Below are 16,498 nucleotides of genomic sequence, written 5' to 3' on the forward strand. Positions count from 1 at the left end.
ACCCCAACCCCAATATTCAAACATAAAAAAAAACTCAGGTTGGCCCAGATTTGGGGCCAAGACTGGTCTGATTTGTGATTTCATAAAGGCTAATAATAGCTTCTTTGACCCTTTCATTATTTACTCAAAAATATTATAATCTAAATGGACAATACATATCATAGATTTAGAACTGAAAGAAACCCAGACTTCAGAAATACTTTGATCCACCCACTCTTTTTTTTTTTTTAAGAAGGAACTTAATTAAATTTTTTTCAATTAACAAGCATTTATGTTTTCTCCCTCCCATTGAGAAAGAATGAAAAACAACCTCCTTATAACAAATATGCATAACCAAGCAAAATAGGGCATTTGGCTAGGTCCAAAAATGTCTTTCATTCTACATATTTCGCCTGCTGGTTCTGTTAGGAGTGAGGTTGGTATTCATTGGGCCTTTGAATTCTTGTTTGATCATTTAATTGGTTAGAGTCCTCAAGACTCAAAATTTTTCATTTTTTGCATCTTTATTTTAGAATAAATCATTCTTCTGGCCTTCTCTGGCTTGCTTCACTTTGCATCAGTTTATACAAGTTTTTGTTTTTGTTTTTTTTTTTTCTAAAACAATTTCTTTCATCATGTCTTATAGCAGTTGTATCCTGTTCCATTCCTAAAACATAACTTATATAACCATCCCCCAATTTGCAGACAATCTCTTAGCTTCTAGTACTTTGCCATCTCAAAAAAAAAGCTAATATAAATATTTTTGTATGCAGTACATACTTTTGTACATATGTATTTTGTGCATATTTTGTAATCTTCTTTCATCTTTTTGGAATGTTGGCCTAGCAGTGGTCTTGCTGAGTCAAAGGATATGTACAGTTTAGTGACTTAAGGACATAGTTCCAAATTAGTTTCCAGAACGGCTGGACCAGTTCCCAGCTCTACCAACAGCGCTTCAATGTGTCTTCCTGTTAGCCCTCCCGAAGTTTGTCATTTTCCATTTTTTTCCCTTTTGGTCCAAAGGAGGAAATTGAGGGCCAGATTCTATAAATTGCTCAAGATCACACAAAGATTAAGAAAAAATGGAAGTCAGATACAGGTTCTAGTGCTTGCAACTACATCTTGAACTATAAGCCACTCTCTGGGCTCAGGTTCTGCTGAGAGGAATCTCAAGGTCTCACTCTGACTTTAAACAACGCCTGGGGCTTGGGAGCAGCAGCAGGCAGCCCTGCCCTGACCAAGTCCACAAACCTCCCAGGTGATTGGGATGGCTGAGAGGTAACTGGCATGGGCAGGGTGGAGGGGAGCTTCCTTTTTGGGAAGACATGGTTCTCCTTCCTTCCTTCCTAAGCTCTCATCACTACTGGGCCCTATTTTCTCCTTCCTTTTTTGCTGATAGGGGTCAAGGGATGGTAGCTACAACATGATGTAGATTATCTACTGGGCCCAAGCTTCTCCCATTCAACTGTTGTCCCAGACTGACTAATTTTTGCTTAGGGCTCTAGGACTAGGGCTACAAGGAGCCTCATGGGTTCAGCCAGGGCTAGCAGGGCCAGAGAGCCCTTGCCCCCTTTCTGGCTGGAGTCTGGGGGTGATGGTGGTATGGTTTTTCCCAGGTTGCCTGCATGGACCACCGTTGGCACCAATGTCAACTCTTTGTGGGGAATTTTCTTGTTCTTTGTTGAATTATTATTTGAGCTTTACCTTTATATAAAAGTATTGTGATTTCTTTTATTGGTTGAATTTGAATCTGTAATCTGGTTGGCTCAAAGCTGGTTTCTGGTACTTCTTACTAGTATGCTCTAGGGATAAATCACTTAATTTCCTTGGACCTCAGTTTCCTCATCTGTAAAATGAAGGGGTTGGTCTAGATCAGAGCTTCTTTAACTTTTCCCACTTGAAACCCCTTGTTTTATTTTTTTTTTTTTTATTTTAAAAAACTTTATTGTTTTATTTTCTGGTTATGCACGTACATTCATTTAAAAAACACACATTTCTTTATGAATCATTCTCTTATGGAAGAAAATCAGAACAAAAAGGAAAAAAGATGAGAGGAAAAAAAAAACAAGAAAAAGGGAAAAAATGAACATCGAATGTATTGATTTACATTGTCTTCAACTCACAATCCAAGAAATTTTTGTGACCCCAGGCACATAGGCATATTAAATAGGTATAGAAATCAAATATTTACTGATAATAAATCATAATTTTGCAACCCTCACATTCAGTTAGGAGACCTCGTGTGGGATCAAGAACCACAGTTTAAGAAGCTAGGCTGTAGATAATTTCTAAGGCTTCTTGCTCAAAACTGACCTTGAGCTTTCAGAAATGCTTACCTATCCCCACCTGGTGGCAGATTTGGTATATAGTGGGAAAGAAGGAAAAGTTTGTCTCACCATTTAACAAGTGTATAATAATAACAGCTGATGCTTTTATATTGCTTCACAGATTACAATATCCTTCTATTATATCCTTGGGAGGTAGGTGCTAGTCTTATTTAAGGGATGACTTTAGGGAGGTTAAATGATTTTCCAGCTAGTAGTTATCAAAGAAAGGACAGAAGTCCTAGTCTCTTGCCTCTTGTCTCTCCATTGCCTACAGAATAAAGTCTCAATGTCTTATTCTGACATTTAAAGCCTCAGAGAATCTGACTTCAATATCATGATTGCTGGTTTAGGGGTAGGCAGGACCTAAGAGACCACCTAGCTTAAATCCTTCATTTCACAAGTGAAGATGTTGAGGTCCAGAGAAGGTGAATGATGGAGATCTGGGAAGCCAGGCTTTGCTAGGTATCATGGAAATACGACAACAACAACAAAAAAAAAAACAACTAACCTCAAAGAATCTTACAGATTCATCTAGGGGAAAGACACATGATAAGAGCGATGATATAAGGAAAAGTGAAGTCCTCTAAAAGGAGAGTTACTGGCAAAGTGTACTGAGGATGGAGAGCTCTTTTTTACCTGGAATTTGGAGAAGTGACCTCAGAACTTATTTAATCTAGCCCTCTCGTCTTTTCTTGTTCTCAATAGAATTTTATTTTTCCAAATAAAAGATAGTTTTTAACATTCATTTTTATAAGACTTTGTGTTCTAATTTTTCCCCCTCCTTCTTTTATCTTCCCCTCCTCAAGATAGCAAGCAATCTGATATAAGTTATACATGTATAATTCTTTTAAACATTTCCTTATTTGTCATGTTGTACAAGAAAAAACAAAATAAAAGGGAAAAATCTGAGAAAGGAAAAAAAGAAAACAAAAAAAGGTGAAAACAGTATGTTTCAATCCATGTTCAGTCTCCATAGTTTGGGTGCAGATGGCATTTTCCATCACAAATCTATTGGACTCAATAGATCACTATTGCTGAGGATAATTAAGTCTATCATAATTTATCATCACATAATCTTGCTGTTACTGTGCACAGTGTTGTCTTGGTTCTACTCACTTCACTCAGCATCAGTTCATGTAGGTCTTTCCAGACTTTTCAGAAATCAGCCTGCTTTTCATTTCTTATAGAACAATAATATACCATTACATTCATATACTATAACTCATTCATCTATTTCCCAATTGATGCTAGCTCTGTCATTTTACAAATAAACTAGGCAGGAAAAGGGAAATGTCTTGTCCATGGCAGTACAAATATTAAGTAACAAAGCTGGGATTTGAACCCTGCTCTTTGATTTTAATACACATGCTCAAGTAATTTTTTTGTATTTTTTCCTCCCTTTTTCCTTCCCTCATCCCAAGAACTTCTCGTAGAATTGTAAAGCTAGTAAAACTTTATCCCAGCACTTACCACTTAACAGGTGCATAGTACATGCTTTTTTATTTATTCATTCTTTCTTTAATGATAATTAGATAATTGTCCTTTTCCCTCTTACTCTTCCCCAGCCTTTATAGGAGAAGCTACATGGCACAGTGGGAAAAGTACTGGCTTGGAATCAAAAAGACTTAATCTTGAGTTCAAACCAAACCTCAGATACTGTGTGACCTGAAGCAAGTCACTTAACCCTTTTGCCTCAGTTTCCTCACCTATAAAAAGAGCTATAGAAGAAAATAGCAAGCCACTCCATTGTCTTTGCCAAGAAAACCCCAAATGGGGTTACAGGAAATAAGACACAATGAATTATGTGATTCTAGTGCTAATCTTGAAATTTGACTTTGCTAAAATTTTAAATTTAGCTTCCACCATTTTATTAAGTAGAAATATATGTGAATCTGTGAATATTATGGAATAATGTAAGATGTATATTCTATACAGATCTCACTAATGTGGACAATGCCTCTAGTGATATAGATTACCATTTACTGTATCTGTCCATCCTATGCAGTTCTCTTCTAGGTTTTTCCATAAGATCTGTACTGGGGGTTCCGATGGAGCACTCAAGGTGCCAGGAACTTTCAAGTCTCAAAGGAACATTCTACTTCTTGCCTCTGGCTTTACATAGGCTGTGACTTCCAGTCTTAAATATATTCCTTTCTCCCTTCCATCTCTTAAAATTCTTTAAAAATTCATCTCAAGTACCACCCTCTTACATAATGATTTTCCTGATTCTCTGTAGCTGCTAGGGCCTGTCCCCTGAAATTACCTCATATTCACTTTTTATATATATTTTTTTGTTTAGACTTATACAAGATTTTCTAAAAAGTCTTAAGCTTATAGTTTAAAACTAGATCGACTTTTGGGACATTCCACCTCTCTGTAGGCTGTTTCTCCAGCTGGAATTTAAGCTCTTTGAGAGCAAGAAGAGCATTTTTCTTTTTTTGCCCAATGTATAACATATATTTTAATAATCTTTTAATAAATGTTTATTGAAATTGGAGAAGGAAATGGTAAAACATTCCTGTATCTTTGGTAAGAAAACTCAAATGGGGTCATGGAAAAAATGGATGTGGACATACGTGTGTGTGCACGCGCATATACACAAACACATGCTATATACTTACTCAGTGAATGATTTGGTCAGGGTCACACAGCCAACTTGTATCATGAGAGTAGAAACTTGAACTCAAGTCTTCCTAAATCCAGGAGCTCCCTATTAATTCTATTAATAGTACTACTTCTCCTATATGTGTTTGTGAGTATATCTATATAATCTATAATATTTTATTCATGTAAAGGTGGATAATGGTTATATATATTACTGACAATTTCAAGCACTGTCCTCTGGAGTTGGAGGTCCAAGGTTCAGATTCCACTTGTGACCTTGGGTATGATGTATGTTCTATTCTTGACATCTTCCAAGCTGTTTCCCACGCCTAGAATCTTGCCCCTCCTCAACTTGGCCCTTCAAGTCTCATTTGGCTGGGCTGGACACTTCCCTACACCCTTCAAAAGTCACTGTAGACTGTGCTCCTGTTTCTGAGTTGTTGCAGTAATTTATACATGTCTTCACATGTCAACAAACATTTATTAAGCCCTAAGGAAATGGCAAACCACCCCAGTATCTTTGCCAAGAAAGCTGTGAATGGGGTCACAGAGAGTCCAATGGTACTGAAAACACTGAACAACAATAACAATAAATGTGCTAGGCCCTGCTAACCTGCTAAATGATGAGGATATGAAGAAAGGCAAACTCATGGTCCTGCCCACAAGGAGCCTTCCTTCCTTCCTTCCTTCCTCCCTCCCTCCCTCCCTCTCTCCCTTCCTTCCTTCCTTCCTTCCTTCCTTCCTTCCTTCCTTCCTTCCTTCCTTCCTTCCTTCCTTCCTTCCTTCCTTCCTCCCTTCCTTCCTCCCTTCCTTCCTTCCTCTCTCCCTTTCTCCTTCCTCCCTTCCTTCCTTCCTCTCTCCCTTTCTCCTTCCTCCCTTCTTTCCTTCCTCTCTCCCTTTTTCCTTCCTCCCTTCCTTCCTTCCTCTCTCCCTTTCTCCTTTCTCCCTTCCTTCCTTCCTCTCTCCCTTCCTCATTTCTTCCTTCCTTCCCTCCCTCTCTTCCTTCCCGCCTTCCTTTTCTTCCTTTCTTCTTTCCCTCTTTCCTTCCTCCCTCCCTTCCTTCCTTCCTTCCTTCCTTCCTTCCTTCCTTCCTTCCTTCCTTCCTTCCTTCCTTCCTTCCTTCCTTCCTTCCTTCCTTCCTTCCTTCCTTCCTTCCTTCCTTCCTTCCTTCCTTCCTCCCTCCCTCCCTTCATCCCTTTCTTTCTTCCTTCAGTAACTTTAGGAGGTGGAAGTAATGAGGAAGAGCATACCAAACCCCAGAGCAGCCAATGGAAGCTGGGAAAAGGGAAACATGATATTCTTGCAGGAGGAACAGCAAGACCAGAGTTACCATATCATAAATTATTTGGGCAGCTAAGTGGTGCCATAGTGCACAGAGCCCTGCTCCTGGAGTCAGGAAGACTTATCTTCCTACCTGTCTCAGACATTTGCTAGCTGTATATCTTAGGCAAGTCCCTTAACCCTGTCATATACACCCTCTTCTCTGACACTGCCCCCACTCTGATACAGGCCCTCATCACCTCACAGGTCTCTTCCCCACTCCATGCTATCTCTCAAAGTTAAATTTTTTTTTTTTTTTTTTTTAAGGCTGGGGTTAAGTGACTTGCCCAGAGTCACACAGCTAGGAAGTGGTAAGGGTCTGAGACCATATTTGAACTTGGGTCCTCCTGAATTCAGGGCTGGTGCTCTATCCACTGCACCACCTAGCTGCCCCTCACTCTATCCACTTTTGACTCCCAGCTGCCCTGAGCCTTGTAGCTTGTCCAAAATAAAAGAGCATTTTAGATCAGTAGTTATCTAAGAAACTTTTGGAATAGAGATTCTCATGACATGTGAACGGAGCTACAGGACAGTCAACAGTCATGTCTTTTCCACCATCAAAAGAATACAGATGTTGTTACTGTTTTCTGAGCAGGAGCAAGATTTGGTCTGGTTAATGAGGGATGGCTGCATAAGTGTGGGGAAGTCTAGCTGTCTCTGGACTTCGCAGGGGACTGACCTTTAAGCAGCAAAGAAGTAGGAGCATGCTTTAAAGTTTGATGTGGGCATTTCTGGAAGGCATTCCTTGGTTAAGATGGTAAGTAAGGGCTGGGAGTTTGTGGTCTAGTTTGGAAAAAAGGAAGTGAATTAAGGGGCAAGGCCAACCAAGCCAGCTCCCAAGGGTCCCAAAGATGTCTCTTTTTCCTTAGCTTGCTAAGGACTCGTGATTTGTAGTGAGGATGAGGGAATCTGGTCTCTTTTCATTTCTGGGGAAATTAGAGGGGGTTGGGCAAGTTAGAGGAAGCCAGTCTGAGAGAGAGAGAGAGAGAGAGAGAGAGAGAGAGAGAGAGAGAGAGAGAGAGAGAGAGACTGACAGACACACACACACACACACACACACACACACACACACACACACACACACACACACATGGTCTGTGCCTGAGGCTGCATTCTGGCAGGCCCTGAGCTTCCTGTTCTCGGCAGGCCACATTCCTGACCTACAGTCACCACAGAGACAGCTGGGCCCCTCGAGGAATCCATCTTCACATTCCCCAGATTCAGGGCACGGATCTTACAGTCCCATTCTCTTCCTTATCTGCTTCTGAGAGATTTTCTTCTCCTGTCTCCCTTTCTGGAGAGAGGACTGAAAGAATTCTGTTCTTAACTCGGGTATCTTCTCTTCCTCATCTACTCCAGCAATCTGCTTCTTGGAGTGGGAAAGGGAATCCTTGGAATCCAAGTGGAATAGGGAGGAGCGGGAGTAAAAGGGGTACTTGGGGGTGTCTCTGAGCTTCGTGCTAATTTATAGTTACAGCTCCCCCTCCCCCTTTTAGAATGGATCAACACCAGCTGTGTCTGGAACAGATCCTTCTCTTTCCCCAGTAGGGCCTATTTATCTCATCCCTGGAGTGGAGTTTTGACCCAACCTAAGAATAAGAATAATGTTTTGCATATGTCTATCAATCTTAATTGATCCTCACTACATTCCTCTAAGGGAGCAGGGGGCCTGTTATTGTTATCTCTATTCCATGGATAAGGAAGTGTTTGGCCATTCCAAAGCTGGGTAGATCCCAGACTAGCAGGTCTTCTGACTCTGAAGAATGGCATTAAAACATTTATTTAGGTCATTTAGTAAGTGCTTACTTGGTGCAAAGCCCAGTGCTGGAACTGGAGAGAAATATGTATCTTATCTCCTGGAGGTAAACTTCCTCTATTCTCATTTCATCCAGGACCATCTCCAGCCATCTTGATCTATATATGGCCATTGGACCCAGATGACTTTGGTAGGGAAAGTGAGGCAGGTGACTTTGCACAGCTCTCCCTCATTGAAATCCAGTTCACTTGCATGTCATGGCATTCATCTACCAGATGTCTTGTCCTCTTTGAGAACGAAGGACAAACAATAACCTCTGTAAATAAAGCTGGCCTGGAATTAGTCAGTTGGAAGACTTCCTTCCTTCCTCCTTCTTTCTCTCACTCCTTCCCTAGGATAGGGATATCATAGGATATCATATCCTTACTTGTTCTTAAAAGCATCATTTTTTTCCCTTTACTGCACCTCTAAACCCTCCCAAGATATCTTGGGGTTTACTGGTTAGATTTCTTTCTTAAGGCCTTAAAGCAAAACCAGTCTGATTCTCATTGGCCACTGATAGGTCATAGTCCAAGCCCCCTTTGGTCCAGATTGTTTGGGTCCTGACTGACTCACATTGAATGTAAATAGCAATCATTTCTGCTGTGACCAGAAACCCTGATGGTCTCTCCTTCCCAGATTCATTCATTATTTATTTCGATTTTTTTGAACTGGGTGAAAGAGGAGATTCTTTGCTCAATTGTTACTTCACTTAATCACTGAACTGTCGTGGCCTGAGTCAAACTGAGACCTGTAGGAGCCCTTAACTTAAAAAGGCCCAAGTCTCCTATTTCATCCAGGGCCATCTCCAGTCATCTTGTTCTCTATTTTGTCCCTGAACCAGATGGCTCTGGAGGGGAAAATGAAATAGATGACCTTGCTCGGCCCTCCCTCACTGAAATCCAATTCACTGGCATGTCACAGCATCATCTCCTTGAAGTCTTTGAATTCTTCAAGAACAAACGATAAGAGGCAGCTAGGTGGGGCAGTAGATAGAGCACCAGCCTTGAATTCAGGAGGACCCGAGTTCAAATTTGATCTCAGACACTTAACACTTTCTAGCTGTGTGACCCTGGGCAAGTCACTTAACCCCACCTGCCTCTGCAAAGAAAAAGAAAGAAGGAAGGAAGGAAGGAGGGAGGGAGAAAGGAAGGAAGGAGCCCTGGGACAGCCCTAGCTGAGTGACTGAGTAGGTCTTCGAGTGAAGAGCGCCTGCCTTCCAGGGAATAGTGATACAAGGGGACTTGCAGACCTCAAAGGCTCCCTTCTCTTTAAAAGCTCTCCTCTCTTTCCTCGGTTATACGGAACTTGGGCCGGTGGAATCCTGTTTTACAGCTGAGGACATTGAGGCCCGGGAGCGGATCGCGGGCAGAGAATCGGGACGGGAAGCCTCTCCTGGCCAGCGCCGTATCAGACCCCCTCCCACCCCCATCCCCCCTTCGGGTCTGGTTTCCCGGTTCCAATTTCAGTCCCGATTTCACTTTGCGAGAGCAGCTGAGGGAGAAGGAAAGTAAACCTAATGTCCTTTCCCGGTCAGGAATAGGCAGGAGGGCTGGAGGGTTTTACCCCGACTCCAGCAGCCCCTTCCCTCTCTCCCCTCCTCGGGTTCACTCCTCCCCCAGTTGCCTCGGGCTCACATTTCCCCACCTGTCCGTAATCCTCCCCAGAAACCAGAGGAGAGTCCCGGCGGTCCCACAGCAGGGAAGCGCGTTCGCCTCGCCCTCCTCCCCCCAATCCTGGCCTCCTCCTCCTTCCTACCTTCTCCCCTCCCCCCCTCCCCCAAGCCCTCCTAGGCTAGGAGTGTCCCAAGGCCGCGCCCTGTCCGGCTGGCGGGACTGGGAGGGGAGTGGGGGCTCCGGGCAGGGGCTGGCCATTCGATTCTTCTCCGGGGCTGCAGCTGCGCTTTCCGACCCTCGGAGCCGGGCCATGCTGGGGAGGCGGCGGGTCTTCACCCTCCAGCCTCTGGGCCGCCAGGGTGAGTCACCGAGCTGCTGCTGCCCCTGCGCCGGGAGCCCCGAGAGACGCGCGCCGGGGCGCTCCTGGGACACCCCTGGGCTGGGGGGCGGAGGCAGGCCCCTCTACCTCCCGACTTAACGGGGGGCATCCCATCCATCCTTCTGCTCTCTTGCGCCGGGACGGGGCTCTCTCCCGGAGCTAGTCCGGACCTTGAGTCCTTCCCCGGCTCCGCTTATGCGCTTCCCTCCTCCGCCCGGGGCGCATTCCTGTGGAGTCCCGCGCTGTGGCCCAGAACTTCCTCTCCTCGGGACTCCCACCGTGCAGTGGACCCTGGTTTCAGATTAGACCCGTCTGGCTTTAAGGAGCTAGCGACCCCCCCTCTCCCCCGTCTCCTTTTCTTTACATCCCATCTGGAGACTTACTGGCCGCGCTCTAAGTCTAAATTCTGCTTATTTGCCCCAAGCTAATATTTCCCTTCGAAATTTCCCCTGATCCTCCTTAAATTTTCATTAATTAGAAAAACAACCATGCCAGCTGCTAATTAACACTTCCCCTAGCCCCCCCTTCCGCCCCCTACTCCTTTGGGGGCCTCTCTTTTCTGTGCGGGGCTGGGGGTTTAGGCTTTGTGGTTCTGCACTGCTGCACGCTCCCCTCCCCCAGGGCTCCCGCCCTTGGCCTTGGGGGAAACGCCGGGTTTTTCTCTTGTTTTAACAGCGCCCATTCAGCTTGGGGTGTAAGCATCTTTTGCTGTGCCCCCTTTTTCCATCCAGGTAACCCAGACCTCCAACTTGGGTGAGCAAACCCTCCCTGGTTTCCTCCCCGCCATCGAACGGACCAAGTGCTCCGAGGTCTCGGGGAAGGAAGTCTTAACCCGTAGTTGGAAGGGGGCTTCCAGGATAATTATGTGTACAGCATGCTGTTCGGGGATGAGGTGGGGGGGAGGGGGTGGCCGATGATTTATGCTTTGGTTTTATCCAAATGCAATATTTGTAATGGAATCTTGTCCATAGCTGCATTCCTTGTATTGCGGATCTTTCCTGCTCCCTAGTGTAGTTCGGCAGAAACAGCGATAAACAAGTCACAGGCCCCAAGTTCAAACCTCAGCTCTGCCCTTCCTGTGTGACTTTGGACAAATCATTTGGTGACTGTAAGCCTCAGTTTCCTCATCTGTAAAATAGGAAGTTCATTACGTGAACGGCTGCTCCAAATCTGGGATGCTCCGATAGTGTAATATGTATACAGCATGCTATAATGCGTAATCCTATGGTAATTCGGCATCACAGCCGAAGTTAGGAAGAGCCGAGTTCAAGTTGTGTCTTAAAACAACTTAGCTTCCTGCGCCCCAGCTTGTTAATCTGTAAAATGTGAATAATACCACCACCACCCCCTCCCCTGGGGAATACTGTGATAAAGGCTTCTTGTTCAGGCCTGTCTGACTCTTCGAACCTCAGGGAGATTTTCTTAGCAAAGGTACCGGAGTGGGCGCCATTTCCTTTTCCAACTCTTATAAATGCTATTTGTTCTTGGTGCGGGGTGCCTCTGGAATCAGGAACAGATGACAGATCTGAGGATCGTGAAGTCATGTGGGTTACCGAGTAATCAAGTTCTTTGGCCCCATTAACATAAAGACAGTCCTACATATAAAGACGTTTTTATCTCTGGTCATTCAAAGGAATAAAAATATCTTTGCAGCATTAAAATTTGGATTAATTTGCCTTTGGTATTTAAGTTTTTAAAAAAAGAGATAAAAAGAATTAGGTGAAATGTCCAGGAGCACACAGCTAGTAAATGTCTGAGAGACAGAGACACAGAGAAAGAGAGAGATACACACACAGAGAGACAGGGAGAGAAGAGAGAGAGAGAGAGAGAGAGAGAGAGAGAGAGAGAGAGAGAGAGAGAGAGAGAGAGAGAGAGAGAGAGAGAGAGAGAAAGAGAGTAATGAAAGATAATGAACTCTCCTTGTTGCCCGTATTGTATTGTTGAACATGTTCCAGAGGTACTTCATGTTCACCTCTCATTTTGACTTTGTGACCTCTTGAGTCTCTTCCAGTTCTGAGATGCTGTGATCTCACCTGGGTTCTACCCTAGTATCACCTTGAGCAGTCTCCTCCCCTCGCCCACTCCTCTGGGGACACACCTTCCCCTGGGAATGCAGTTTGGTCCAGGAATCTGGGGGTGGGAGTGTGTATGGTCTCTGATGCTAGCTCTCCTCGGCAGATGGTGGTTGTGAGGAGCTTCTGGGTGGCTGTGTGGTGCTTGGTGTTAAGAGCATCTATCTTCGTGTTCATGACATGCCCAGGGTACCCTCCGCTGGTCCCCAGGATGACATGCCCAGGGTACCCTCTGCTGGTCCCCAGGATGGCGATCACACCAGGAGAGACTCCAGGGAACAGGCTTCGAGGGATTCTGGGGTGGAAATGAGGGGGGAGGAGAGTCCTCCCATCACCTCCCCTGACTTTGCCCTGGACTCTTCAAGCATGGAGCTGGGTGGGAGGCCCACGTTGGCCTCTGTTACCACAGAATCCCTCCTGGATCTAGACCGGCTCCTGGCCAGTCAAAAACTGGAGCAGGTGGTGGCAAGGTCCCGCCGGCCTCGATCTTCATCTACTCTAGTGCCCAAGCATTGGAAGCAGAGCGAGCAGAGACATGAAGAGTCCCCAGAGATAACTGGAGTTCAGGATGGCACCGAGGCAGAGGCTGGCTCACAGTCTGGCCCAGCAGAATCTCGGGTGAGTGCTGGTTACCAGACCAGAAGGGGGAGATGTCAGACACCAACTGAGGAGGAATGAGGGAGACCCCCTCTCCCTATAACCTTCTTGACTCCCCCCTTCTTCTTCCTGAAACTTTCTTGGGGTGGAACCTGCTCTGGGCAATTCCTGATCCTAATTAGTAGGTGTTGGCATAGCTTCATGACTCGACAGGTAGCTGGGGTTGTTTGCAACCTTCCCAAAGAGTGGGTGGGCAGGGGCACAGGTTCATCCTGATATTGGTTGGGGGTGGGGGTGGGGAATGCTGTTTGGCAAGGGTCTTTCATGCAAGGCTTGGCTCCCCCTCCCATCCTCCCTTCCTTTCCCTGAAGCTGGGACTTTATAACTTCTGGGGGCCCAAGGAGAGGAAAAGAGATCTAACTACACCCTACTGTGCCCTGCAGGTGGGGGGCTCTGAGTCTGATGCCTGGGCTTGCCTCCCAGGGCAGGGGCTGAGATACCTGGAGCACCTGTGCTTAATGCTGGAGCGAATGGCTACGCTCCAACAGCTTCATCTGCAGCTCCAAGAGCAGTGCCAGCAGATGCCAAGTGTGAGTGAGGGCCTGTGTGGCGGGGCACACATCAAGGCGGGAGAGGAGCAGGCAATCCTGCTCCTGCTTCACTTCTCTCTCTCTGTGTCTCTTTCAGAAAAATAGAAGGATGTATAAAGTAGATGGGTATAGTTAGCTTTGGAATCATAAAGACTTGGATCATAAAATCACAGCTGTATAACCATGAGCAACTTAACTTTTTCAAGGGTGGGAAATTCCCTCCCCCCCCTTTTTTTTTGATGAAGCAATTGGGGTTAGGTGACTTGTCACACAGCTAGGAAGTGTTAAGTATTCGAGGCCAAGTCCTCTTGACTTCAAGGCAGGTGCTCTATTCCCTGAGCTAATTGTCCAAGTCACTAAATTTTTCTGAGCCTCTGTTATCTTTCCTGTAAAATGGGAATAATCTAATACGTTCCTGAGAGGGTTGCTAAGACAGCCAGATGAGTAATGTTTGTTATTAGTTGCATGGGAAGGCAGGGACTTGTTTGGTTCTGCCTTGTGGGATGGATCCCCTTGTTGATAAGATCACAGACCTCTGTCTCCCTGGTACAGGGCATAGAAGAGACGAATGAAAGCTCAGTCCTTGCTCCTTTTCATCCTCCATCCTTCTCTGTGTTGGGGTCTCAAGAATTTCAGAATCTTATGGAGAAGACAGGTAAATGGCAACTTGCCAAACATTTTAAAATTCCTGGCCCCTGAAACTTCATTTTCTGTCCATCTTCTCCACAGAAGGCTTTTTGGCTTCAAATATCCATAACCCTACCCTCAGGTGCCTTAATTAATCCGGTGGCTTCCTCTTCCCTGCCCAGGTTAACCCAAGCCCCTTTCTTCACAGTGGAAGAGTCAGCTCTGTCTCGATGGTCAGAGGTGCACAGTGTGAGTGCACCAAGTTTGTTAGAGGGACCAGAGGGGACTGCCCACACAGTCCCATCCTACCAAGGGCACAGGGTAGGTGTTCCATAGTGATAGGAGCAAACTAATGGGGACCGGAGGGCTTGGGGGCAGGAAGGTCCATATCAGCAACCCCTTGGAATAGGCGTATCAGAAATGGAAGGGTCCTATGGGGCAAGGACTTGTGAGGAGATAGAATGTTGATAAAGTTCTAGATTTGAGGAGGGTGGGTCCTCATTGGTTATGGTAAAGGTCATCTTCATCTTGGTAGTTAACTGGGTCTTGATGACTCACCTTTTCTTCTCATTAGAATACCCTCTCCCATTGGGACAAAGTCAAAGCTTTACTCTACAGGATGAGATGGAGGAGCCCTCGAGTGTCTGAATCTTCCCTTGCTCAAGACCCCTCAGTCCTCAGGTAAGTCTTTTTTTTTTTTTTTTTTGTTTCCCAACACAGTTGGGGTTAAATGATTTGCCCAGACTCACACAGCTGGTGTTAGGTGCCTGAGACCAGATTTGAACTCAAATCCTCCTGACAGCTTCACATCATCTAGTTACCCCTCCCAGCTAAGTCTTGAGATGGGGGCCAGGGATCAGAGACAATAGAGATCAAACGGAGTTAGAAAGGAGAGTGGAAAGGGAAGAGATCCGCAGTCTACAGCCGATTGCTCCTCTTTCCAGAGCATATTGCAGCAGGAAGGGACTTGCAGATTGTCTGAAGGAAGCCCAGCCTTGGATTCTGAACACTCTCTTGGTGTTAGGATCATCAGAGCTTGACTCCTGGCTCATATATCTCACTAGCTGTGTGACTCTGGACAAGTCTGTGAGCTTTTTTTTGCTAATGTATAAAATGACAGTAACATTTAGACTCTAATATAATAAAGGTGAAATGTGAGTTATTAGTAGTAGTATTTCTTGTAGATGAAGAACAGGGTCAGAGAATATTGATAATGATGTTGATGATTTATGGTTGTTCAATGATTTGTAGGGACCCCATTTGGGGTTTTCTTGGCAAAGATAGAGCAGTTTGCCATTTCCTTGTCCAGCTCATTTTACTAATGGGAAACTGAGGCAGAAAGGGTGGCACTTCATCTGCTGTGCCATCTAGTTGCCTTATGATGACAACAATCTGAATATTAAAATGACAGTAAGATTGCAACTTATCCTTGGACTGCCTACATTTCCTTGAAAATAAGATGAGGAGAGTGAGAGTAATAATAATGATGGGGCAGCGAGTGCATACACAGTAGTTAGAGCTCTGGGTCTGGAATCACGAAGACCTGAATTCAAATCTGTTTCTTTCTGATCTAAACCCAGCTCAGGAGAATCCTTGTGAGTCTCCTGAGTCCTTTGGACTGGGCCCGTCTCCCGACACCGCTCTAGTGTTATCCTATGATAAAGTACTGCCATTCACAGCGATCCTTGACTTGTCAGTTCAGTCCTCAGTTTTTTTTTTTGACAGTAGGGGCAGGGACTGGGCAGGGAGGTAAGAAGAAAACGAGTGTGTTACAAAGTTCCTTTTCTTCACTGCCGGGGGACATGCTGCACAAGGGCTCCTGGGGAGCTGCTGCACTCACCTTTTCTCCCTTCTTTATCCCCCTTTCGTCTCCTTTCTTTACAGAAGAGACTCGAAGGAGCTGCCGGAAGGGGCCCTGCATTACTTGCCCCGGAAGACCTTGTTGCCAAGTTTGGTGGCCAAGAGGCACAGAGCCAAGAACTTCTCCGTTTGTTGAGCCGGCCTCCGGGCCGAGTCTTTCTTCTCCCCCAGTGCGGCGCCTCGCGGGCGGGCAGCGGCCTTCAGGGTAGGCCTTTACTCGCTCCTTGCCCAGGTTCGCTTGGAGCGGGCTTCGTGCTATGGGAGTCGGATCCCTCCCTTCAAGGTCTCAGGAACTCGGAGCTTTTGGACACTTCAGGGAAGCACCGATGGAAGCACTTCTGGAACCTGGTGTGTCCTCTTCCTCGAGTTGCTGCAGTTGAAAACTTTCATTGCTTTTCTTGGACGGTGAACCAGAGGCCCAAGGCCCACGCTGAGGCCTGCGCTTGAGGCCTGACTGGCTTGGAGAGACTGACCAGATGTGGGGCCCTTCTTCCGGTCTTCAAGAACCAAGGTCAGGACGGAGGGCTGGAGGACCGCCGCGGGGGAGGGGCTCCGTGCCCCGTGCCGCAGGCCTCGTGCAGGAGTTGTGCCTTGCAGACTCACTTACCTGTTGAGCCTGGGTGGAGCTCGGGTGGCGCTGTGCCCGCGGCGGGCTGCTTCCTGCTGCAGATGTGTGTTTATATGTAATTATACGCAGTCCCGTTTATACCTGTGCTGGTCCGTATCCGTCCT

At 45.8% G+C, this 16,498-nt stretch overlaps 1 protein-coding gene across 1 annotated transcript; it reads left to right on the plus strand.

Moving 5' to 3' along the window:
• The first annotated feature begins 9,816 nt into the window (after positions 1-9,816).
• Positions 9,817-16,480, plus strand: C2H8orf58 (chromosome 2 C8orf58 homolog). The gene is made up of 7 exons (XM_074287521.1): positions 9,817-10,000; positions 12,199-12,710; positions 13,133-13,279; positions 13,832-13,934; positions 14,115-14,227; positions 14,481-14,587; positions 15,791-16,480. Exons 1-7 carry the CDS (start codon positions 9,952-9,954, stop codon positions 15,900-15,902), a joined length of 1,143 nt encoding a protein of 380 aa, XP_074143622.1. The 5' UTR covers positions 9,817-9,951; the 3' UTR covers positions 15,903-16,480.
• The last annotated feature ends 18 nt before the right edge of the window (positions 16,481-16,498 follow it).

This window comes from Sminthopsis crassicaudata, chromosome 2, assembly GCF_048593235.1.
Source record: "Sminthopsis crassicaudata isolate SCR6 chromosome 2, ASM4859323v1, whole genome shotgun sequence".
Classification (NCBI taxonomy): Eukaryota; Metazoa; Chordata; class Mammalia; order Dasyuromorphia; family Dasyuridae; genus Sminthopsis; species Sminthopsis crassicaudata.

Coding starts and splice junctions, on each gene's coding strand:
- C2H8orf58 (XM_074287521.1), top strand. CDS start 9,952: ATGCTGGGGAGGCGGCGGGTCTTCACCCTCCAGCCTCTGGGCCGCCAG. Junction 13,280..13,831: donor AGTGCCAGCAGATGCCAAGT/GTGAGTGAGGGC, acceptor TCCCTGGTACAG/GGCATAGAAGAGACGAATGA. Junction 14,588..15,790: donor CAAGACCCCTCAGTCCTCAG/GTAAGTCTTTTT, acceptor CTTTCTTTACAG/AAGAGACTCGAAGGAGCTGC.